Source organism: Delphinapterus leucas, chromosome 3 (assembly GCF_059928025.1).
Source record: "Delphinapterus leucas isolate spDelLeu-1000000601 "Yukka" chromosome 3, BTC_Dleu_Yukka2, whole genome shotgun sequence".
In the NCBI taxonomy this organism is placed as follows: Eukaryota; Metazoa; Chordata; class Mammalia; order Artiodactyla; family Monodontidae; genus Delphinapterus; species Delphinapterus leucas.
In genome coordinates, this window is record NC_143131.1 from 35,347,724 (window position 1) to 35,373,620 (window position 25,897).

The 25,897-nt window shown below is 41.9% G+C and overlaps 2 protein-coding genes, 1 non-coding gene and 1 pseudogene across 3 annotated transcripts; 1 reads left to right on the forward strand and 3 right to left on the reverse strand.

The window, feature by feature from the left end:
* Window positions 1-11: 11 nt before the first annotated feature.
* RPL37 (ribosomal protein L37) lies at window positions 12-2,693 on the reverse strand. Its single transcript, XM_022598565.3, has 4 exons — window positions 2,588-2,693; window positions 1,712-1,847; window positions 1,384-1,468; window positions 12-121 (listed from the first exon to the last, which is right to left on the reverse strand). The coding sequence occupies exons 1-4, from the start codon at window positions 2,588-2,590 to the stop codon at window positions 52-54; spliced, it is 294 nt and encodes a 97-aa protein (XP_022454273.1). The 5' UTR covers window positions 2,591-2,693; the 3' UTR covers window positions 12-51.
* Window positions 202-280, reverse strand: LOC115801642 (small nucleolar RNA SNORD72). The gene has a single exon (XR_004021959.1). It is a non-coding gene; the product is annotated as a small nucleolar RNA SNORD72 (small nucleolar RNA).
* Window positions 2,694-10,878: 8,185 nt separating the features above from the next.
* Window positions 10,879-24,977, forward strand: CARD6 (caspase recruitment domain family member 6). The gene is given in 10 exon segments (XM_089908556.1): window positions 10,879-11,730; window positions 13,124-13,527; window positions 13,991-14,022; window positions 15,923-16,142; window positions 16,340-16,439; window positions 16,442-16,540; window positions 16,543-16,787; window positions 16,789-17,563; window positions 17,566-18,108; window positions 18,152-24,977. Coding segments are annotated over 10 exon segments (3,114 nt in total). The 5' UTR covers window positions 10,879-11,282; the 3' UTR covers window positions 18,400-24,977.
* Window positions 22,571-24,012, reverse strand: LOC111162754 (kinetochore-associated protein NSL1 homolog pseudogene; annotated as a pseudogene).
* Window positions 24,978-25,897: the final 920 nt, after the last annotated feature.

Consider the following 25,897-nt stretch of genomic DNA (forward strand, 5'->3'; position numbering starts at 1 on the left):
GGCAGTTTTTCAAAACCAGAACATTTATTGCGTGACTAATAATTGAAATCCTTAAGATGAACTGGATGCTGCAACAGCTGCCCTCTTGGGTTTGGGTGTTGTTCCTTCACGGAATCCATGCCTGCACCGTTAAAAACAAGAACAGTTACTTCAGCAATGCCAATGCATACATTTTAATTTTTGCTATAACAGATTTTTATGAGCTTATCTCAGTTAAATCTGAAATCAATATTGAATTCATATGTTCAGACATTTATTTTTACAACATCACTGATAAGCTGCAGTATTTACTTCCTTCTGCTTCAAGGTAGCCATTTCAGGAATACAGATAACTTTAATTGAAAAAAAAAAGAAAAAAAGGCAACATATTTGGTTGTACTGATCACTGGGCCAGCATTTCCCCACCACGTAAGACTCCTAAGGCATTTGTGAAAACGAGTTCTTAAATTACGAGCCAGAGATCCTACTTTCCTTTAGCCAAGGAAAAACAATGTGTTTAATGGTAGACATTTTCTCAACTGCTTAACTACTCTATAACGTAAACTCATTTAATATTAACACCTACTTGAAGTGTACCGTTATCCCTCTTTTGAGGGACAGACACGTTAAAGTTGGCTTCAATTCATGCTCTTAACTCTTACATTGAACTAGCAGACCACTGAATCCTAAGCCTATACTACTGTATAATAGTCTTACACATTATGAAGCGCAAAGCGCAAAGAAAGGTCACTTTAGCAAATGAACACAAGCACATCTAAGGGTGTTGTGTTTACAAACCCCCAAACCGTCTTCCGGTTTTTTAAAATTTGAAAACCTGGAATTCAGCAGTAGGTCAGAAATTCTGCTAAATATCCTACACTGCACAGGACAACCGCCCTCCCCAACAAAGAAATCACCTCAGCTGAGTGCTTACGTGGGTTAACCCCTCAAAAGCTACCACTAAAATGCAGTTTCTGTTTAGTCTAGATGGGGGCTGAAATTAAAACTCTAAGGCCTGTCTTTAAGTAATAGAAGACTATAAAATTTCTTTCTACACAAACGCAATAGCAACTGACAGTTTTCTATAGCACACTTGCCTAAAGCCACAAAACCCCAAAGTCTCCTTTATGCACGATTATCTTGACAAATTTTGGTAGGAAAGTGAAATGTAGGTATGCTAACAAATGTCATCACATTTTCTGAAGTCTAGCTCCAACTAAGCCCCAGCATGTATAGCTCATACTACTGTTTACTGTTCACAAGATCTAAACTAACTGATCTGAAGCTTATGGTGGCAGAAGAAAAAAGTCCCTTGCTAACACCTCATCCCACCAACCAGGGCAGTTGAGAGGACAGTTATGCAAGCTCACAGAACCAACTACAACTGAAACATAAAAACTGTACCTGAATCTGCGGTATACAATTTTTAGGTGCCTCATTCGACCAGTCCCGGTGGTATTTCGTCTTTTAGCTTTAGCACTCCAGTTATCTAAAACACACATTCAGGTGAAGGTTATAAACGGTTTTCCCCACACACCTTGTAAGCTCTGTCGGTCAATATACTTAAAAATGCCTGCCTTGGGTTTTAACCCCACTTCATCGCTATACAGGTGCCCCATTCTGCTAGGGGCCACCAAATGCTCAGTCATGCCCCACTGAGGTACAAAACAAACACGGGAGAATTCTCAACGCCATGATACACTCTATCAGAGTTTAGTAAACATGCACTTACACTTCCTCTTCCGCTTGGCAGGGTAGCCACATTTACCACAGGTCGACTTCTGAAGGTGGTAGGCCTTAGAGCCACAGCGGCGGCACAACGTGTGCGTCTTATTCCGACGCTTTCCAAACGAGGACGTTCCCTTCGTCTACAAGTTAAGGGGACAGACGATTCTTCAATGTAGCAATTTCTACACACGTTCTTACGTTTTCAGTTAAAGAAACTATTGATAAGATTTCATGACAACCACAAGGTCTCAAACTGTGGGAGTCTGACTTTTCTTTTTGTTTAAAATGTGGTGTATTTATTTTATTTACATGTTTTCAAATCGACTGCAATGTATTAAGAATTCAAATGCTATAAACATAGCAGAGTCTGACTTTCCTTAAATGCTAAATCAGAGACCTCTATCGGAATTTCACGTCATCTAATGCCCCCTGCAAGAGCTGCTGTGTTTTGAAATCCGCTACATTATTTTTAAAAAAAGATATAATGCAAAAAAAGAGATAACGTGGTTTTCCTACCACCCCTACTCCAAAATCTAAGAGCTCCTGCCCAAAGACCACCGCCAACGATTCCTTGGCGTACAGAGCCACTCTCAAACTATGCTTCTTCTGTCCTTTCCCATAGGCGGACAGGGCTGTGCGGGTTCCCCAAAGGTCAGACAGAAGCAAGGTGCCTAGAGCAGCTGCAGCTCCACGACTGCAGGCCCCGCACTCCCAGACAAGTAGGGGCCATTCTTCTGCCTCTCGAGGGCCACCGCATGTCCCTTTCCTGCCCACCGGCTCCCCTTATCGGAAACCTTGCCGGGCCCCCACGGATAGCAAGGAACGCGGCGCAGTGCGCTAGGATGGAAGCCGATTCCGACAGCCCTTGCAAACAACTCACCATCTCGCTTCTGCCGCCGAGACCAAAGAGAGCAAAATCGCAGGCACTTCCGCTATATCGCGCTCAGAAGCTTCCGCCCAGGAAAGTACTTCCGGCGGGACGCGGTGCACCGCTCTCAAGCGTCCGTTGCTGCAGCGTGGGTGGAGTCGAGAGGAGGATCCCGAGCCAGGCGGGGCCAATAGAAGGTTCAGAGGGGCGGGGCTCACAGTTTTCTGGGTCCGGGGTGGGCGTCTGTGTAGGGTTCGGATTGGGACTGGGGTTCTTCGACAGGTTCTTCCGCAGTCCCGCTGGAAGCTTTCGGCTGACGCTGATCATCGCTGAGAAGTCGCTAGGGGGACGGAGCTGGGCTCAGAATATGAAGAGAAAGGCAAATAATGTTTTTTCTAACTATAGTACTTTAGAGGCAAAGGATTGATCCCCAATCTTGTTATGCCAAGGAATCAGACGTGGAACTTGTTAAATAGTTTCCTAAACTCTAACGTGAGGAAATCTGGTTCAGCATCTTTGGATGGGGCTTGGGACATCTGTACTTCATTCAAAACACTATAGTGTTGGGCTTCCCTGGTGGCGCAGTGGTTGAGCGTCCGCCTGCCGGTGCAAGGAACACGGGTTCGTGCCCCGGTCCAGGAAGATCCCACAAGCCGAGATCATTTCTATCCAAATACCAGGTTTAGGTCGGCAGGAATGACTTCTGAAACAGATGATCTTGTTACAGAGTCCAAGCTCACTCTGCTCGCCGCACGGCAGGCCAATAAATTGGGAGAGAAGGTGTTGAGGCAAAGAATACGACTTTATTTGGAAAGCCGGCGGACTGAAAAGATGGCGGACTAGGGTCCCCAAAAAACCATCTTAGCGGGGTCTGGATGCCAGTTTCTTTCATAGAATCAGAGAGGGAAGTAAAGTAAAAAGGCAGAATAGAGAGGGAGATGAGGGGAGGAAGTAAAGTAAAAAGGATAAACATCTTCTGGAATGACCAGCCTCCGGGAGGGGATGGTTAATTTCTTCTTTCTTGCAGCCATTCACAGGTGGGTAGGGTTCCCTGAGGCAGTCCATTATGTATGATTATAATAACAAAAGCTACGAAAAGCAAATGCTAAAGTCAAAGAAACAGATCCAACATGGAGTCAAAATTGGGTCTTCCCTGTTGCAATCTCTGCTGTTACTTACGGTGTTTTGCCTTTTGACAGAGAGTGATAGAGACTTCATAAATCTTGCGTCTGTTATTCTGATATAGTTCAGGTCTCTTGACTTGACCTGCCTTCTTTTCCTACAATAGATGAAATTAGTGCTGACTTTCATCTTTAAAAAAAAAAATCACATAATTTAAACTCCTAGCTGCAAACAAAATTTTTACACCTGTTTCACTGTATTTGATGTGAGGGATATATTTTCTTTTTTTGTTTTTTATTTTTATTTTTTATTTTTTGCGGTACGCGGGCCTCGCACTGTTGTGGCCTCTCCCGTTGTGGAGCACAGGCTCCAGACGCGCAGGCTCAGCGGCCATGGCTCACGGGCCCAGCCGCTCCAGGGCATGTGGGATCTTCCCGGACCGGTGCACGAGCCCGTGTCCCCTGCATCGGCAGGCGGACTCTCAACCACTGCGCCACCAGGCAAGCCCAGAGGGATGTGTTTTCAAATCTTCATCTCCTGGCCACCCTTCCCCCAGCTCACTTCTGAAACCGTGTAACTCAGATTGGGACTCGAACCAGCCAAAACCCAGATTGGGACTTGAACCCGCGGTGTTTTAACTGAGATCACACACCTGGTCTCAGGATTTAGACCCACGGTTTTTTCTTGATGTCTCATCACAGAAAGAATCCAGTGAGAGACAAAGTGATAGGTAAGTTGATTTATTTAGAGAGAAACACACTCCACAGAGTGTGAGCCATATCAGAAGGCGAGAAAGGCACCAGGGTATGGGGTTGTCAGGTTTTTTAGGGGTGGGTAATTTCATAGGCTAATGAGTAGGAGGAGTATTCCAGCTATTTGGGGGAAGGGGTGGGGATTTCTAGGAATTGGGCCTACTGTTTTTTTAATAAATGTATGTATTTATTTTTGGCTGCTTTGGTGGTTGCCGCGTGCGGGCTTTCTCTAGTTGCGGCGAGCGGGGGCTACTCTTCGTTGCGGTGCGCAGGCTTCTCACTGCGGTGGCTTCTCTTGTGGAGCACAGGCTCTAGGTGCGCGGGCTTCAGTAGTTGCAGCACACGCGCTGAGTAGTTGTGGCTCACGGGCTCTAGAGCGCAGGCTCAGTAGTTGTGGCGCACGGGGTTAGTTGCTCCGCGGCATGTGAATCTTCCCGGACCAGGACTCAGACCTGTGTCTTCTGCATTGGCAGGCAGATTCTTAACCACTGTGCCACCAGGGAAGCCCAGGCCTACTTTTTGACCTTTATGGTTGGCCTTGGAACTGTCATGGCGCCTATGGGTGTGTCATTTAGCTTGCAGTTGTGTTACAATGAGCATATACTGAGACTCAAGGTCTAGTGGAATTAGTCCAGTCTACCATCTTGGACCTATTTGGTTCTAATTGTTCATGTCATGTCCTCGGGCTATGTCATTCTTTTAAAGGTTTTGCCCTGCCCCCTTCCTGTTCACTTCCATTTGCATTCAAAGTGTGTGCAATGCAGATTTCCTGTTACCAAGGAACTGAATTTAAACTTTCTCCCCTAAATTTACATTTTACTGTGAAATATGCAACTTCAAATAAACACTTTTCTTCCCATCAGCTTTGAGATCTCCTGGAGCAAGTTCTTGTGGGAGAGGAGGGTATTTAGGGGGAGCAGTGGGGAGGAGATGGGGTTTGAGAAGCTGGTTATTAGAATACCTTACCAACCAAGTTGAATTAAAAAAAAAGATTGGCAAACCTACTAACATTGCCAATCAAATTGTTAGTATTAGGTGGGATACATCTCTTGAAACCCATACCTTTGTGACACATTTTAAAACTCTCAACCTAAAGTTAATTTTTAATGTCATATATGGATTCTCATATTCTTTTTCAACCTTAGGGACACCAGAATTTAATGAATCATTTTCCTTTGTTATGCTCAGCATTGGTCCATGCATGGTCTGCTTTCACTTACACGTTTAACTATTTACCTTTAATAATTTAATAAACACCTATAAACTCATTCCCAGATGATATCCTATGTCTAACTCCATGATTTCCCTGTCCTCCAATCCCATCCCATCCCTAGCCTCCCCTAACCAAGGTAGCCATCCTTCTGAAGTTCATTTCCGTACTTCTCATTTTATATAATTATACCGATTCCATGTGTATTCCTAAAATGTGTGTGTATGTGTCTGTATTTACATTATTTTGAGCTTTTCAAAAAGGGTGTCATGCAACATATAATATTTGGGGACTTAAAATTTCCCCTTAATATTGTTATGATTTATTTATGTATACTGTGGGTCACTGAAGTTCATTCTTTTTCAATGCTGTATATTACATTATATGAGATACCACAGTTTACTCATCCAGTCCTGTTGATAGTTATTTAGATTGTTTTCAGGTTCTTGTGAACTATAACTGAAAATAAAAACCAACTAGTTTAAAAAAAAATTAAAGTCAGCTAACAAGACAAAAAATGTAAACTATTAAAATAAATAGAAATATTTAAAGTAGAAGGTATTAATACCACTGTAATCATTTCACCAGAGATAACCAGTGTTACAATTGGAGTATCTCTTTCCTGGCTGTCTTCTTTTAAATATAATGTATATGTATATACACATATTGTATACATACACTATACACATATTAACTTTTTAAATAAAAATGGGATCTATAACTTGCTGTTTTCCATAATATATCATGGATATCACTACTTGTCAATATGTGTAGATTTACGTCATCCTTTTTTTTTTGTGGTATATGGGATGAGGGCAGATGGTTTTGTAGCTTTTGCACTTTATTTTATTTATTTATCTATTTAAAGTCTTTATTGAATTTGTTAAAATACTGCTTCTCTTTTATGTTTTGGGTTTTTGGCCGTGAGGCATGTGGGGTCTTAGCTCCCTGACCAGGGATCAAACTCGCACCCCCTGCATTGGAAGGCAAAGTCTTAACCTCTTAACCACTGGACCGCCAGGGAAATCCCTACTTCATCACTTTTAACTTCATTTTGGTATTGCATTGGAACTGAGCAGAACTCTGCACCCCACTCCCACCCCACCCCAAGCACAAAGGCTCCTTCATGTCTCCTGCCTCTTGTTTATAGAAAAGCTGAAGTCTCCCAGGCCTCCCTGAGTCGCAAAACAGCAAACTCAAGCCATTAATGATTAGGACAATAGAGTCACAGACTCAGTGTCTGATGCACATTCCTGAGTTGTTTTACAGATACTATAACTGCCACCAGAGGGGAAAAGCTAATTGCATGATGACTAGATTGTAGCCATGACATAAGCTGCTCTAACTTGAGCAGTACTGAATCTATGGCTAGTACAATTCCAAGAACTGGCCTTAAGAGAATGGGATTAACACTATTGCTCATAATAATCTATATCTTGGTGGGCATCAAAATAATTGTAGCTTGTTCTGCCTGCATATGTAAGTGGGCAACTAAAATTGTCAGCAAAGAGATGCTGCAAACCCATGCTGGCATCTTCCACTCTAAGAATACGGTGCCCTTTGTCAGAATGAAGAAGTTACAGAAGACAGACCTTCGCCCATGATCCCGGAGAAATGGAATGATGTTCTGACAAGTGGGGATTTGTAAGCAGCTTTTGGCAGGAGAAAGCTTTTTGCAGGAAAGACCTTTCTGCAGGAGGCCCCTTTTGCCTTGTCACTAACCTGAAACCAGGCACCCCCATGCTCTACTCATCTCCAGCCCTAGCATGCCTTTCAAATCTTGATCACACAATATGTTGCCTAATCTGTTGGTTCTTTCTATAGATCAAAGAAGTTGAAATGAAGAATAAGTAATTAACAGATGACCAGATCTCTTCCCTAGCTTCCCCTTCAGTAATCTTGCAAACAAACTGTGTGAACAAGATAGCATCTAAAGAAAAATCACAGGAAGTTGACAAGCCTGCATACAAGTCTGCACACAGTGGGGGATGGCGACTCCCACCCCCTATCTCAATGATTAACTGAAATTACTTCCCTTTTTCCCTATAAAAACTTTCATGGCCAAGCATAAGTTTCAGAGGTGGTTTTTGGGGACACTGAGTCCACCATCTCCCCAGATTGCCAGCATTCTGATTAAAAGCAACTTTGCTAACAACATTTCTCTCTCTCTCTCTCTCTCTCTCTCTCTCTCTCTCTCTCTCTCTCTCGTATTTTTTTTTAACCTTTATTTATTTATTTATTTTTGGCTGTGTTGGGTCTTCATTGCTGCGCACGGGCTTTCTCTAGTTGCAGTGAGCAGGGGCTACTTTTCGTTGCAGTGCACGGGCTTCTCATTGCGGTGGCTTCTCTTGTTGTGGAGCATGGGATCTAGGCGCACAGGCTTCAGCAGTTGTGGCATGTGGGCTCAGTAGTTGTGGCTTGTGGGCTCTAGAGCACAGGCCCAGTAGTTGTGGCGCACGGGCGTGTGGTATCTTCCCGGACCAGGGATCGAACCTGTGTCTCCTGCATTGGCAGGCAGATTCTTAACCACTGTGCAGCCAGGGAAGTCCCTCAAGTATTGATTTTTTGAGTGGTGAACAGCCAGGCCTGATTAGGTAACACCATTGTCGCTGTATCAACATTTGTTCCATAAACCCCCAATTTGTGGATATTTGAGTTATTTTCAATTTTCTGCTATTATAAAAATGTTGTAATGCAGATTCTTGCACATACATCTTTGGGCATTTGTCTGATCATTTCCATAAGATAATTTCCTATTCAGTGCAGTGGGATTGCTGCACTGAATGGTATGAATTTTGATTTTTATCTGTCACATTTATTTATTTATTGCTGCATATTGACTTATTTCTCTCCAAAACGGTTAATCAATTCACATTCTTATTATCGCAGATAGAGCCCAGAGTAGAGAATACCTAGTCCAATCTGAAGTTCAAGAGAGGCTTCTCAGAGGAGTTGACTCCGAGGAGTTCTCAGGGGCTAAGTCATATGAAACTGAGTCAAGTCATCAAAAAACGATAATCTACAGGGAGCCAGGGTCCGTGGGGGCTGAGGACTGGGTTCCCCCTCCGCTTTGGCTTGTTTCTGTCCACCCTGTCCAACACTAGGCATCATTGACATAGTTAATCTTTGCCAAATAGAATTACTCTTTGCCTTAAAAAAAACAAAACAAAAACAAAAAAACTCCCCCAAAACTTGTATTTATGCATTGGAACTATTTCATAGTTCATTTCCTGCTCTGCAGAGAACAGGAACATTGGCTACTGGGAGTGTTCCCTCAGAAATCATAGAAAAAGAATGAAAAAAGTTACTTGAACTCCTCCAACAAGATCCTGATTGTATCTTAGATACATTAACCTCTCAGAGGCTAATTTCTGAGGAAGAGTATGAAATTCTGGAGAATATTACAGATCCCATGAAGAAAAGTTGGAAGCTATTAATTTTGGTACAGAAAAAGGGAGAAGTGAGCGGTCAGCTTTTTGTCAACTGTTTACTTAGTACTTTTTTTTTTTTTAATATTTATTTATTTATTTTTGGCTGTGTTGGGTCTTCGTTTCTGTGCGAGGGCTTTCTCTAGTTGCGGCAAGTGGGGGCCACTCTTCATTGCGGTGTGCGGGCCTCTCACTATCGCAGCCTCTCTTGTTGCGGAGCACAGGCTCCAGATGCGCAGGCTCAGTAGTTGTGGCTCACGGGCTCTTCCCAGACCAGGGCTCGAACCCGTGTCCCCTGCATTGGCAGGCAGATTCTCAACCACTGCGCCACCAGGGAAGCCCTACTTAGTACTTTTTCAGAGTCAGCTACCATTTGGGACTTAAATCACTTAAATCACGGTAAGTTAAATTTCTACACTTTCTTGGGCTGAGAGGGAGGAGGCAGATTTCCTGAAAAAAAGAAAATTTTTACCTTTTATTTTCATTTGTCATTCTCCTGGAGATAATTTTCACTGAAATATGATAAAAGGGAAAAGTGTCCAAGATTTAAAATGCAGGGAATGATGTATCTTATTGTTTTAGGGGATTTATAATTTTTTGTTCAAACTCAATCCAAAAGCTGCAATTTTTTTTTTAATATTTATTTATTTTATTTGGTTGTACTGGGTCTTAGTTGTGGCAGGTGGGCTCCTTAGTTGTGGCATGCTAACTCTTAGGTGCAGCATGAATGTGGGATCTAGTTCCCTGACCAGGGATCAAACCTGGGCCCCCTGCATTGGGAGCATGGAGTCTTACATGCTGCACCACCAGGGAATGTCCCCAAAACTTGCACTTGTTTTAGTGGTAGTATAAACTTATTATTCTGGCAGTGACATTCTGAAATACTCATAGTTGGAAAGAGACTACTGTTAGTGACACATCAGGATTTCCTTATGAAGTAAGTGAATTCATGGGTATTAACAACCTCAAGACCAAAAGCTGCATCTTTCACTTAGTATAGCCATTTTGAAAATATAGGAAAAATAATTTTTAACACACATATGTAGTAGATTAGCAACTTCATTTTTTTTTTTTAATTTATTTTTGGCTGCGTTGGGTCTTCGTTGCTGCGTATGGGTTTTCTCTAGTTGCGTCGAGCGGGGGTTATTCTTCATTGCGGTGCATGGGCTTCTCACTGCAGTGGCTTCTCTTGTTGAGGAGCACAGGCTCTATACGTGCGGGCTTCAGTAGTTGTGGCTCGCAGGCTCTAGAGCGCAGGCTCAGTAGTTGTGGCGCACGGACTTAGTTGCTCTGCAGCATGTGGGATCTTCCCGGACCAGGGATCAAACCTGTGTCCCCTGTGTTAGCAGGCGGATTCTTACCACTGCACCACCAGGAAAGTCCACAACTTCGTTTCCTCTGTGAGAAGAATGCCAGCAGAACTTTAGTTTTCTGGAGCAAATCAAATTCTAATTTTTCAATGTTCAAAGATAATTAGTGGCAAATGAGGGCGCACTTCTTCCAGAATGAATTGTTTAGCAGTTTTGTAAATTACTACCAGAGACAGGTGTAACTCCTTTTCTAAAAAATAGTGAAGATTATTTTAAGAGATGTTAGAGAGGCAGAGGCTCAGATAAAAAGATTAATGTTTATGGTCTCTAATGTAGTACAGGACCCGTATGCTTAGAGAAATAGGTCTTGTTATTTCCAGGACTTATTCCAAATCAGAGCTATTTGCTTCTTGATTAGAAATTATTAGGATCAGATTTCATTAGCAATGGCCTTATGTAGTCTGAGCTGGTTTGGGGTCACAGTAAATCCACAAGTAAACACAGGATTCAAGTTTTCTATTTCACTTATTTACCCTTTGAGTTTGCTGTGAAAGACTCGAACTTTTGAGCAAGGCAGGAGTGTGATCTGATATTTTTCAGTGGGAGGAAGTTCTGACAGTTGAGTCGTTGCCGTTTATGTAGGAGGTGGTAGGTATTCCTGTTATACAGTGAAATAAAGGAGATGATGCTTTGAGGTCATGGAAAGTCAATTTATTATATAACATCTGTTAATTTCAAAAAAGAAAATAAAAATCCCCCAACCTTTCCTATTCTTTCCAGAACTTTTAAAACATGATTATATAGAGCCACCGCAACCTGTGGGGGTAAGCAGGGAAGGTATTTTTTATTCCTGGAGAGAAAGAGCCTGAGAATCCTGAGATCACCATGTCCTTCAAAGAGAAAGAACACTTGGATTTGGAAACCTCTGAGTCTTTCACGGACAAGAAGGCTGGTTATCGGGAAACTGCTTGGTCCTCAAGGGAAAATGAGAAGGAATACAGCACACCAAAATTCACATCTCTGCAATTGGTTGAGAATGTTGAATGTGAGTTTCCAGCAACTATTGAGTATTTACAGGATGAACAGAGATATGAGGAGCCAGATGATTCTTTACACTTAGGAAAAGAGGACTATCTAGAATCTGTTGGGTACTCGGAAGATGCAGACACCCCCGTGGAAGAGGATGCTTATGATGACCCGGAGTGCATTATCTATGACAGCAAAGAGGACTCTTTGTATTCTGAAACCATGGAGTTCTCTGATGAAGAACAGAATTATGAAGATTCAGAAACTGGCATGTCATTGGAGGAGGAAGAGGAGAAAAGTATGGAAGGTATGGGAATGATGTGTATATAGTTACTTAGGCAACAACTTATTTTCAGGTTGCCATGACATAATGGGGAGAGGGGCTGAGGAAAGGCACCAGATGGCAGCAGAAAAGCAGCTACACAAAAATTTCTTGGACCTCTCTAACTTGGAATTTCCTCAGAGGTGAGTGTTGACGGGGAGGAAAACCCAGGACCTAGGAACAGCGGACAGTATAACCTAAAGTAAATATTGACTATCAACTTAAAGGTTTCTGCAGTCACCTCCATCATACATATAACCACTAATTTTAGCTGTTACCTTCTGTTCCTCAGATTAAGCCTTTTTAATAATTTTAGCTCCTTTGTGACCAATGGAATATGGGGGTTATGAACCTGACTATTGAAGTGGGCACAGGAGAGGAATTTGTGATAAATGGATAAAATCCCAAAATAAAGCTTGTCTTGATCCAGTCCAAATATTGCCATTTTGATGAGGAAGTCTTGAATATTTCTCAATGAAAATTCAAAATATGAGAAATGCTTAATTTGGAGAGATATTGTCTGGGAAAATAAACATCACCAAGTTCTGAGTACAGAAGGGGAAGGTAACTACCAACTCACATTCAGTCCAAACCCTGGGAATTCATAATCCAGTTATGGGTCAGAAAAGAGTAATTTCCTCCTTAGCACACCTTGACATAGTTACTAGGGCTGCTGTAACAAAATAGCACCACAAACTTGGTAGCTTAAACAATAACAATTGAAACGTATTGTCCTACAGTTTGGAGGCTGGAAGTCTGAAATCAAGGTGTCTCTAGGGTTGGTTCCTTTGGAAAGCTGTAAAGAAGAATCTGTTCCTAGCTTCTGGTACTTTTCTGGAAATCTTTGGGCTTCTTTGGCTTGTAGAAGCATCCCCTCCACCCTCGCCCCCCTCACCCTACCCCCACAATCTGCGTTCATCTTCACATGGTTGTCTTCCTGGGTTCATGTCTCTATGTTCAAATTTCCCCTTTTTATAAGAATACCAGTCATATTAGGTTAGGGCTCACCATAATGACCTCATCTTAACTAATTACATCTACCATGTGACCCCATTTCCAAATACCATTACATTCTGAGGTACTGGGGCTTAGGATTTCAACATATGAATTTGAGGCGTACATAATTCAACCCATAACACAGCTCTTGTCCCACCCCTATACCTTCCCAATATATAGTTGCTTTTAGACCTCATTCTTAATTTTTTAAATATATTACAGTTGTTGCATAGGGTTGAATTAAGTAATTAGTCATTGCATACTACCCTCATTATTCTGCAAAAAGCCCCTTTTGTTCATCTATTTCATTTTTTTCTCTATTTCCCATTCACCTTCCTCCATAGGTAATTCTTTTTTATTTTTTCTTTTTTGCGGTACGCAGGCCTCTCTCTGCTGTGGCCTCTCCCATTGTGGAGCACAGGCTCCGGACACGCAGGCTCAGCGGCCATGGCTCATGGGCCCAGCCGCTCCGCGGCACATGGGATCCTCCCGGACCGAGGCACGAACCGTGTCCCCTGCATCGGCAGGCGGACTCTCAACCACTGCGCCACCAGGGAAGCCCCCATAGGTAACATTCTAATATTATGTGTTTCTTGCATGATATTTTTTTTGTTTTGCATGATTTTTCTGTATCATTTATTTATCACAATAATAATATCTCAACATAGCATCTCAAAATTAGGGTCACTTAAAACCATAAGAGTGTATAATTGTTCATGTGTCTATAGTTGGCTGAGCAGTTCTTCTGGTCTTCGCTGGGTTTACTCCTATATCTGTGGTCAGCTGGCATAGGCTCATCTCTCATCTAGCAAGCTAGTCTGGACTTGTTCTCAGACTCCACGAGGCATATTCTTATGGTGAGGGAGAGTAGTCAGAGAGAGAGAGAGAGAGAGAGTGGTGAAGGCATTTTTAGGCTTAGGCTCAGAACTATCACGCCATCTGTATGATAGGTTTCCTAGGGCTGCCACAATAAAGTACTACAAAATGGTGGCTTAGAACAATGGGAAATATATTGTTTCACAGATATGGAGGCCAGAAGACTGAAGCCGAGGTGTTGGTAGGGTCATACTCTCTCTGAAGACACTAGGGAAGCAGCTGTTCCAGCCCTCTCTCGCAGCTTCTGGTAGCCTGAGGTGTTCTTTGGCTTGTAGACCATCTTCTTGGTGCACGTCTCTGTTTTCAAATTTCCTCTTTTTATAAGGACACTGATCAAATTGCATTAGGGCCCACCCTAATGATCTCATTTTAGCTTGATGACCTCTGTAAAGACCTTATTCACAAGTAAGGCCACATTCTGAAGTACTGGGAGCAACATATCTTTTTGGGGGGGATACAATTCAACCCATAACGCATACATACAATTCTGCCGCACCCTGTTGGCAAAAGCAAGTCACAAAGCTAATTCGAATTCAAGGGTTGGGGAAAAATAGACTCCACCTCTTGTGAAGTAGTATTGCAAAAAGTATGGATGCCAGAAAGCCATTAATTGGGGCTATTTTTGCGATCAATTTAACACCTTTAAGAAAATAGGTCAAGAAAAATCTCAGTGATAATGTAGTTGTGGCCTGCAATATAGATGGTTACCAATCCAATCTAGTTGACTGGAGGCATGTGGCTATCCTCTGTCTCTTTCCTCTGTAATATTTGTCTATGCAGCTGGGAACCGGAAAAAAAAAAATCCAAATGCATCTGAGTCAAAGGAGAAGGATCTTCACGCTTTTTGTCATGTTAAATTTTATGCCCCCTACGCCCATCATTGTGTCTCAAGTCAAAGTCTCAGGAAGACTTAAGGCGTTGCCTGTGTGCTCTGCAATGTATAAAGTCAACTTGTATATAGACTATATCAATCAACTCCCTTCCCTTCTAGCTTATACTAGTTGGGGTCAGTCGATGGTAGGAACCCATATATTTACCATTTCCTCTGCCCTTTCTTCTTCCTGAAGATCCAGGTTTTAATTTGATGTTATTTCCTGTTATCCTGAATAATTTTATTTATTTTTTGTTTATTGAAACGTCTTTATTTTGCCTTCAATCCAGAATATTTTTGCTGTAATGAATTTCAGATTAGAGATTTTTTGCCTTCAGTGTTTTACGGATGTCATTCCTGTCATTTGGCTTGCATTGTTTCTGATGCTAAGTCTTGTCATTTTATCATTGCTCCCCCTTAAGTGTTGTGTTACTTTTCTTCTGGTTGATTTCAAAATTTTTTTCTTAAAATTTTTTTCTGCAGTTAACTCTGACATGCTTAGGTGTGCTTTTCTTTGTTTTCATCTTCTGTAGGGTTTGTGAATCTATAAATTTGGAATTTTTTTTCTCAGCTGTTATTTATCCAAATATTTTTCTGTCCCACTTGCTCCCTCCTCTCTTTTTGAGACTCTAAGTACATGTATGTTAGAGTTTCTGATATCTTTCCTGAGGTCCCTGAGGCTCCATTCATTTTTTTTTTTTTAATTTTCTCTTTATTCTTTAGATTGGGTCATTTCTATTGCTATATCTTTAAGTACACTGAATTTTTCTTCTGTCATTTCCAATCTTCTTTTCAGTCCATCTACTGATTTTTGAAAAAATTCAGGTATGTCACTTTTAATTCTAGAATTTCAATTTTAAATGCTTTTTTTTCCCCTGAGAATTGCTATTTACTCATTCATTATGGGTTTATTTTATTGTACATTCTTGAAAATAGTTAAGAGAGCTGCTTTAAAATTCTTATATGCTAAATCCAACATCTGGGTCATCCTAGAGTGGGTCTCCATTGATCAAGTGTGCGTTACATTTCCTGTTTCTTCCTATGTCTCGTAACTTTGGATTTTGTCCTATGCATTGTGTATGATCAGTTATAGAGACTCTGGATTGTGAAATTCTCCAAAGTATCTTGGTTTTTTTTTCATTGGTTTAGTTCTCAATTAACCTGACTGGGCTCAAATTCAAAACTCAGTGTCCTTTCAGTGGGTGGCAGCTAAAATCTCTGATCATTTTGTTTTGCCTCACATGGGCTATTTTCATGAATTTTTAATTTACATAAATGGTATTGGGTTCTAGACATTATTGCTTCTTAATTTTTCATCAATCTCTATGCTTATTAGGTATATCCCTGTACTGCTCCACAGTAGCCTGTTATTACCTTGTCAACGTTGGGCATCCGGCTTGGGCTGTGTGAGTACTGATTTCTGTGCTGAGGAAGCAGAGGATGGTTGTCCAGAGGAAAAGCAGGGGATGGGCAAGAGCAGAAATTAAATGCTTTCTGCAACCCACCTTCTCAGTGCCTCCTCTGGGAATCCTTCATGCTGGCCTTAACTCCTCCCTCACCTTTTTATCCCAGCAAAAGGGAATTTTTGACTGGAGTAGAGAATTTGGAAATTAGAGAAACAGAAACCATTAATCCCCTTCACCGGGCTTCCCTGGTGGTGCGGTGGTTGAGAGTCCGCCTGCCGATTTAGGGGACATGGGTTCGTGCCCCGGTCCGGGAAGATCCCACATGCCGCGGAGCGGCTGGGCCCGTGAGCCATGGCCACTGAGCCTGTGTGTCCGGAGCCTGTGCTCTGCAACGGGAGAGGCCACAACAGTGAGAGGCCCGCGTAACGGAAAAAAAAAAAAAAAGAACAATCCCCTTCATGTCCTTTGTGCCTCTATGCTGTATTCAGATAGCTCTTTGCAACGTGAAGTCATGTCAAACACGTATCAGTGCCAGTTTGCCCTTCCCTGCTACTGCCAGATGCAGAAAAGAACAAAAGCATTTTAATGCTGGGGGCCATTAAGGACATTGTGAAGGAGCAGTCAACGCAGTCTTCAGGAAGGCCTACAGGGGATACAGAAAATTTCTGACTCTCATGAAGATGCCTGTCATCTCTTTTGTGCGTCTAGGATACTGTAGCTTCTCCAAGTCCAGAATCCTCAACACACTGCTCAGCCCTGCCCACCTGAAATCACACAAAATCTTTCTCCATCAGGATTTGCCTGTTCTGGTGCTTCCCCAGCAGATCTCTGATGGCCTGGTTGAGGTAACATGCAGTTTTCCTGATAGTGATGGTCTAAAGGAAAACCCCAGTTTTTTTCCAGAAAGCTGTTGCTGTGGCCAACCTTCGTGGGGATCTAGAAAGTTTTTGGACACAGTTTGGTTTCTTGATGGAAGTTTTCTCAGCTGTGATTTTTTTCATTGACTGCCTAGGTGAGAAGGAATGGGGCTTGCTAATGTTTTTAGGAGAAGCTGCCACTGAAAGATGCTACTTTGTCCTCAGTCCACAGGCCAGGGGGAATGAGGAGGCTCAGATTTCCCAGAGGATCCTGAAGTTGAAGCCATCACAGCTGCTGTTTTGGGAGGAGGAGGAAGCTGGAGAGACAGGGAGGAACATGGAGGGTGTTCAAGCTGCCCTGAAAGAAGTGATGTCCTCTTCACTCAGATGTATGTCTGTGGAGGACATTGCACCCCTGGCCAGGGAGTTGGGGATACAGATAGACCACGAATTTGAGAACATGCAGGGGATTCAAGTTTCCCCTACTGAAAACTTGGCTGGAACAGCTGAAGATGAGGGACCACAAAGACACAGTCAGCCAAAAAACTCATCTGAAAGCCCCGCTTAGATGTCAGTAAGAGAGGCTGAGGCTAGATGTGAGATCAGCCCAAATCTTCAGAATTTCCATCTCACCCCAGTATTCATGCCTCTTCTGAAAAACTGCTGTCCTTTACCAACCAGAAATGGAGGTAATTTTAACCGTGTTTCTTTGACAGCCCCCTGGGTTATGGTCTCCCAGTTTTGGTTAGAGCAGAGGTCTCAGAGTTTCCATCCTTCACCCTTTCAGAATACAAGGGTCCATAATCCGGGTAAAGTTTTGGGATTCAATAATTCCAACCTCAGAGATTTTATTCAGGTGAAAGATTTATGAAATTTTCAAGAACTGCTCAGGGACGTCACATGGATAAAACTTTTGGGAGACCACCAAGACCCATTTCTCAGCATGTACAGGCCTGGTCTGAGAGACCACAGAAAATGGGAGCCCTTGAAAGATCTGGGGAAGTGGACTCCCAGGGAGGTCACCTCCGTTCCCCGGGTTCACAGCCAGCAAGAGCGGTTGGGAAGTCACAGCCTAGGCAAGTCTGTGCCTGGGGAACACGGCCAAATGAGGCAATTAGAAAATTCATGAGAACAAAATCCCATATTGAAAATCCTCACCATCAAGCATTTCAAGCAGCAGGAGCCATACAAAAACCCATAAGGACTGCCTCTCAGCAAGGAGCTAAGCTGAAGACACAAGGTGGGCCTTCAAATCCATCTTTCCAAATGGGATTCAAACCTATGTCCAACAGCAAATTTTTGCTCAGCTCTCAGTTCAAATCCAATCAGCCCAAGTCGTGCCCGGCCAAGCAGTCCCAGCACAACCCTCTCAACCTGTGTTCTCTCAACCCAAACTCATTCAGACAAATCCACTCAGCACCAGCCCTCCAAGTCTCAGTCCTCCCAATCTAAGCCTTCTCAGCCCTAGACCTCCCAAGCTAAACCTTCTCCATCCAAACCCACTCAGCCCAAGCCATGCCAGCCCCAATCCTCCCAATCTAGGCCTTCCCAGCCCAGACCCACTCAACCCAAGTCATTTCTGACTGGTCCTTCTCAGGCTAAGGCATATGACCCAAGAGCAGGGCCCAAGAGGGTAGGGAAGCATTAAAGTCCTTACTCTGGAGACCTATGAAATGTATCCTTTGCCCAGGCCTTTCCTATCATATATATAGTAACCTGAAGAAGAGTGGCAGTGATGGTAAAAGAGTACTATCATTAGCATGACACAGATAGCAAGATATGCACAGCCTAATTGGATATCATAAAAATATAAGAATTGTGTCCCTAAAAAAAAGGAAAAATACGAAAAGAGTAAAGAATAGAATCAAGCAGTAAATAAAAGAATTGAATACAACCTTGAGTATTAGGTAATATATAACCTGAATCCAGGGAATGGGGGCTGTAAGACAATTTCACTTGGAAAAGAGTGGGGATGATGCCTTTAGTTGCAAAGTGACCATAAAATAGGGCGCAAGTTGCGTCAGTGTTGCAAGAAAAACTGCCCTAGATGTTGGCTGCTCTAGAGGTGTTTTGGTCAAAAATTTTTGGTTTGATATCAGCCGCTAAGCAGGTAACCTTGTTTGTTTGGAATGTTTAAATCAACTTGCTTGTGATAATAGCCCCAAATTGCTCGGATGATAAAACTCAATTGACCCTTACATATAGAAATAATGAGCTAACAACCAAGGAAATTAATTATTTTGCCTTAACTTTGGGAATGATCTGTGTATGTTTCATATTTTAAATGTTTGTAGTGGTTAAGATAATTTGGCTAATTAGAGGATCTGATATATTAGCCTCTTGACTCTAACTTAAAATGTGTAATCGAATTTTTAATTTTAGAGTTCTGATTTTTTTAAGTTGAAAAGATTAAGATAGGTTTACAAAGTTTGTAAAAAGCATTGAAATGTTTAAGAGAACTGAAGATTCACATAATTCTCAACTGTAATTTATTAGATACATTATTGTTCTAAACATTTGGTTAAGTTCTGCTAGCTAGAAGCAGTAAGTAGAAGGAATATTAAATTTAAAATATTTAAGTGAGGTTTAATTAAGTTTGTGAGTGACACCAAATATTAATAAAAGACCACTTTATTTACTTATTTATTCTTAGCAAATAAGTTTAACTTTAATTTGACTTTTGTGTGTTTAATCTAAGTATTATAATTATAACAGAAACCAAATAGCTTCCAAATTTCTGCAATTAAAAAATAAATTTTGTGGGGTTTTAGCAGATTGCTTTAGCTTCTCAGTAGAATGAAACATTTATCTAAAATCTCTGTTACAAGGGTCTCCAAAGACTTCATGGATATTATCTTAATTTTATTCTTGCAACATCTAAAGGGCTACTTTAAAGGAAGATGTTAAAATTCACTAGATTTAGAAATAAAATAATAGGATTTGTAAGTTGAATAAAGAGCCCTGCTTTTTGAATCTGTAACTTTTATAAAATTAACATTAGTTTTGAGTACTAAAATATCCCCACATCTTTTCTGGGTAAAAAAAAATCAAAAATTGTCTTCAAAGACACAAAAAAATCCTATTAACAAAAAGATGAGAAATGATCTTTGAAAAGGAATAATTAATCTCTTAAAAATGTTTAATTAAACATTTTCATATGACAATAGGTATCCTTCGTTTGTGCATGTATTAAATAATCAATATTGAGTATTTAGAAGGTGTTCAATCTCTCTCAAGTTTACTGTAAGGGTGAAGAAAGAAATAGAGGACTATGCATATGAATTTTTATCTTCTGGCAGGCAAAAAAGCATAATAATAAAAGCATAAGTTCAAAACTACAAAATCTTTGGTGTAAAAGTGAAGTTTTTCACAAAAATAACCTTTTTGTTGTTTAAACTTTTGAAATGAGCAATAGTAGTGCTGTTTTTAAAAACTTTTCTCTATATCCTTCTTCAAGATTAGTTCCTGGAGGACAGAACTTGTTGGGTTACTGTCACCACTAGATTCTGTATCAGCCTGGGGTTAATAATATATATATGGTACATTCAAATTAGACAATTTGAGGAGAGTTTAATAAACAGACTATTTATAAAGGGCTAGGCAATATGTAAAAACAGTACAAAGGAGAGTGCAGTACCCTGGATCTAGTAAAAGCAAGGCACATTACTACTCCAAGGTCTCAAGGGAAGGTGGCGGGGAGTGCTTTCCCTGATCAGAAGAGCTGTGTGGGAAGGGCCTTGGGTCTGGGTGGTTGCAGTGACCCACAGGGAGGTATCCCAGGGAATACAGTAAGTCCCCTACATATGAATGAGTTCTGTTCCGAGAGCATGTTCGTAAGTCCAACAAAGTTAGCCTAGGTACCCAACAAACACAATCTGCTATATAGTACTGTACCGTAATTGGTTTATAATACTTTTCACACAAATAATATGTAAAAAACAAACACAAAAAATAAAACATTTTTAATCTTATAGTACTGTACCATGAAAAGTTCAGTGGTACAGTACAACAGCTGGCATAAGGGACTGGCATCGAGTGAACAGGCAAGAAGAGTTACTGACTGGAGGAGGGAGAGGAGGTGGGAGATGGTAGAGCTGAAGGATCGTCAGCATTAGGAGACGGAGGGCAAGCTGCCATTTCACTCACGCCAGTTGTTGATGGCACAGTCTTGCTGGAACCAGATGCATGTTCGCATCTTTGATTTTTGTTTTGTTTTTTTAATTATTTATTTATTTTTTGGCTGTGTTGGGTCTTTGTTGCTGCTCTCTGGCTTTCTCTAGCTGCGGCAAATGGGGGCTACTCTTCAAGGCGGTGTGCGGTGTGCGGGCTTCTAATTGCGGTGGCTTCTCTTGTGGCAGAGCATGGGCTCTAGGAGCACAGGCTTCAGTAGTTGCAGCACAAGTGCGTGGGCTTCAGCAGTTGTGGTTCGCGGGCTCAGTAGTTGTGGTGCACGGGCTTAGTTGCTCCTTGGCACGTGGGATCTTCCCATACCAGGGATCAAACCCATGTCCCCTGCATTGGCAAGCGGATTCTTAACCACTGTGCCACCAGGGAAGTCCTACGTTCGCATCTTTGAAAGTTCTCAACTTGAAGGTTTGTTATGTAGGAGACTTACTGTTAAATATCTGTTCCTTACCTCTGATCTGCCAGTACACCCCCTTGACCAAACCCAACCAGAAAACAGAGAACAAGGAGGCCATCTAGGCTGTTCATGTAGGTCAGCCTTTTAGGGTTCAGAGTAGGATGGAGAATGGATCCAGAGGGGCAAACAGAGGGTAACCAACAGATTCTTCTTTCCATTCCATTCTTCCATTTTTCCTCTTGTTTACTTTCTTCCTTCTCTCATATTTATTTATCGAGCATCTATTATGTGTGAGTCATTGGACTCAGAACTGAGAAGACATGGAAACAGAATGAGAATCCTACTATAGCTGTGAGATCCTGTAAATCTGTGTGTTTCCTCCCTATTGTAAAACTATAAGCTCATTATACATGATTTTGAAAATGCAGGAATAGACAAAGAAGAAAGGAACATAAAAGTAACTCTTAACCCTGGTGGTCCAGTGGTTAAGACTTCGCACTTCCAATGCAGGGGGTGCGGGTTCCATCTGGGGAACTAAGGTACCACATGCTGTGCAGTGTGGCCAAAAAAAAAAAAAAAGTAATCTGTAATTTCATAACTTAGAGTAGCTAGTAATATAGTCCTCTAACTCACTAATAACATTTTCATGTATTTTTTCTGTTTATGAATTTACAGGCAGTACTCTATTACATTTTTGTGTCTGTACCAGGGTTGATGTGGCAAAGTCAAACATAGTGTTAGGGGCAGGCAGTATAAACGGGATGAAATATTGATTTTCCAGATGTCTTAAGAAAGTCTGGGGCTTCCCTGGTGGTGCAGTGGTTAAGAATCCTCCTGCCAATGCAGGGAACAGGGGTTCATGCCCTGGTCTCTGAATATCCCACATGCCACGGAGCAACTAAGCCTGTGCGCCACAACTACTGAGCCTCTGCTCTAGAGCCGGTGAGCCACAACTACTGAAGCCTGCGCGCCTAGAGCCCATGCTCCGCAGCAAGAGAAGCCACCGCAGTGAGAAGCCCGCGCCCCACAACGAAGAGTAGCCCCTGCTCGCTGCAACTAGAGAAAGCCCGCGTGCAGCAACAAAGGCCCAACCCAGCCAAAAATAAATAAATAAAGACACAGACCTACTAGAGAATGGACTTGAGGATATGGGGAGGGGGAAGGGTAAGCTGTGACGAAGTGAGAGAGTGGCATGGACATATATACACTACCAAATGTAAAATAGATAGCTAGTGGGAAGCAGCCACATAGCACAGGGAGGTCAGCTCGGTGCTTTGTGACCACCTAGAGGGGTGGGATAGGGAGGGTGGGTGGGAGGGAGGGAGACGCAGGAGGGAAGAGATATGGGAACATATGTATATGTATAACTGATTCACTTTGTTATGAAGCAGAAACTAACACACCATTGTAAAGCAATTATACTCCAATAAAGATGTAAAAATAAATAAATAAATTTATTTTAAAAAACAACAGCCTGTAAGGCAGCCAAGTGTTGATGGTATTTAAGGACAGTAAAAGTTTGCACTCTTAATGACCATTGACAGACTTTGTGTAAATATTAAAAAATATATGCTTTTCATTGACTATAGATGAAAAGGTGAGGGAAGAAACACAATATTACATCATACCCCAGCATAGAGCTACTATATTTGTATAAAGGAATCACTAGTTATCTGTTGTTTTAATTGAAGTCCTGTCTAGGCATTAAGCTGTAATGTAAATGTTGATAGTGCCTAATTTCAACTCCCAAGATAAACAGAAAGAGCTTATGTATCAAGACTGATTCTCTTTGGCCTCAACGGATACCATTTTCTCTGGGGGCAGTCTTTAGTTCCCTTCCTTCTCAGTACCAAGTCAGTGGTTTTCCTAGCAGAAGTCTCCACTGGTGTGGTTTTTACTTGTGCTATAAAGCTCTCAGGTTTAACATCTGGTTTCCTATAACAACCCGAAGAAGACTTCTTGGTGGACTTTCTGGAGCTGGATAATAGGCTGCATCTTTAAAACTTGGGAAAAATCCATCTCCTTGTTCAATTAATGCAGGCAAGGACTTCGTAGCTTCACTGATCTCCTTAGCTATTGTTTCTTCTCTGCGTTTCAAGTTTTCCATACGAGGGGCTGGATCAGGGTCATATTTTAGGTCCAATGGATGTACAACAGGTTAGTACTGCTTCAGAATTTCTTGTTTTGCTTTTATGATTTTGATGACACATTGAAGGATCTTTCTGGGATACTGCTTACTGTTTTGTGGCTACATGGACTGTGATTTCATCAAACTGGTTTTCAAGGACTTTGATATCAGAATCCATAAGCAATTGTCTGAAGCTTCCTGCCATGCTTGCCCACGAATGTTGACATTCTCTTGCACAACTGATTCAAAAGTCCACTGTGCATCTTGCAGCAGGGGCTCCCGAATCTCCTCTGGCAGCGCGTCCCCGAGGTTTTGCGCAGAGCTGCCACCCAGTTCTAGCATTTCCATCACTGCCCGCTTTGAGGTGCAGCGCACTTGCAAGTCTTTTCAGGAGATGGCAGGGACCGAGGCCCTGTCATCTATCGCAGCTACTCTTTCCATGTCCCACAGAGAGGAAAGAGCCACCGACTCAAGCCCTCTCCCATTTTCCAGCTTCAACTGTCTGAAGAGAAGATTTTGAATGGCGCTGCAATGAAGAGAGGATTTTAGAGTATCTGCGCTTTTAAATAATATAAGGTTGCCATTGTAATCTGGTCTGGGTATTGCCTGCTCCTGACCCTAAACTGCACAAGAGCCATAAAGTTTTCTGTTACTCTATAATGGGACTATAAAATAGACTGTCTCTTTAATCCAAGGTGTTAACATTCTTCACACCCTTTTCGCAAATTTTCTTATATTTTAAAGCAGAGGTTTCATAATTAGAGTGTGTGTAAAAATCACTCGGGGTGGTTGTTAGAGTTGTATATTGTTGGGGCTCCCTGCAGAGATTCTGACTCAGTAGGTCTGGAGTAGGTCTCTGCAATAGCCTCTTAACAGGAACTCACTGAGGCAGAAGATCCTGGGGCCACATTCTGAAAAACCCAGATCCAGACTGGGCTGCAAACCTGTTCTTCCCGTACTCAGAGAAAGATATTTTCATCTGGGCCAGAAATCGAGGCTGAGATAATTTCTCCTCATTATCATTCTTATTAAACTCATTATTCCTCTTCTGCTGGAAAATCTGGCACTGAAAAGCTGGTGTAATATGATAATGAGGTAGAAACTTTTAGCTGTTTAAGATTAGGGCTGTTTTGGGCTTCCCTGGTGATGCAGTGGTTAAGAATTTGTCTGCTATAGGTATAGCCGATTCACTTTGTTTTACAGCAGAAAATAACACAACATTGTAAAGCAATTATACTCCAATAAAGATGTTAAAAAAAAAAAATCCAGTGCAGGGGACACAGGTTTGAGCCCTGGTTGGGGAAGATCCCACATGCCGCAGAGCAACTAAGCCTGTGCTCCACAGCTACTGAAGCCCGCACGCCCTAGAGCCCATGTTCCACAAAAGAAGCCACCGCAATAAGAAGCCCGTGCACCGCAACGAAGAGTAGCCCCTGCTCGCCGCAGCTAGAGAAAGCCTGTGCACAGCAATGAAGACCCAATGCAGCCAAAAATAAATTTAAAAAAAAAAAAAAAAGATTAGAGCTGTTTTACCTATAGGCTTCTGTATCGAGCACTTCTCATTTTGCCTGCAAGTTTTGTATCTGATTAAATCTAAAAGACATCCTTTTATTTTTCAAAATGTGCTTCTTTCTCTTTGTTCCATGGCTAAGACTTGATTTTTTGCTCAAGCCCCAATTCTTTCTTCCTATTGTCCTGTGTCACCTGTATATGTAGTATCATTCTGTCACTAATGGAAGACAACTTTACTAGTGATTAATGCACTATACTTTTTGGTTCGGGTCCTGATTTGACAGCCCTGCATCTCTATGCCTCGCAGACCAGATCAATTTCTCTGGGACGCAGAAGCAGAGAGAAAGGAGAATAGATGAAGATACTGAGACGTGCATATCGTCCAGAGGGCCCCTGCCCCTTATCCCCAGTTCTGGGTAAACCCCCAACCCTACCCCTAGGCCCCAGGTGAGCAATAAAACCCAAAGAGAGATTCGAATACCGCATGTCTTTAGTATCTCTCACACTTCCCATAATTGGATGGGTGAAGGGATCATGCAAGAGAGGAGGAAATATTAATAAAAAACTGCATCAGTTAATACTTCAAATATCATTCCATCACAGCAGTAGCCCAGGTAGTGTGGACAGAGTGACAAGCGCAGCTTGAGGAAGGGCAGAATTTAAGGGACAGGCAGAGGATCAGTGATGTATATACAGAGGAGGACTGGATGGGGAAGCTCTGGGTGGGGTGTTTCAGGAAGTCAGCAGAGACTGTCTTAGCAAATTAGGGCCAATTTCCTTACTTTTAGACTAGACCTACTTTTGGTGTTTTTAAGATAAGGAATGAGATGAAAGTTTCAGAAACGAAGAGATAGAACTGTCAAAGGATTATTCTGTTGCCTCTTTATTCTGCTGAAACCATATTAAAATTATTCCAATAATAAC

Coding starts and splice junctions, on each gene's coding strand:
- RPL37 (XM_022598565.3), bottom strand. Junction 1,469..1,711: donor TGCCAAGCGGAAGAGGAAGT/GTAAGTGCATGT, acceptor TGTGTGTTTTAG/ATAACTGGAGTGCTAAAGCT. Junction 122..1,383: donor ATTGTATACCGCAGATTCAG/GTACAGTTTTTA, acceptor TTAACGGTGCAG/GCATGGATTCCGTGAAGGAA.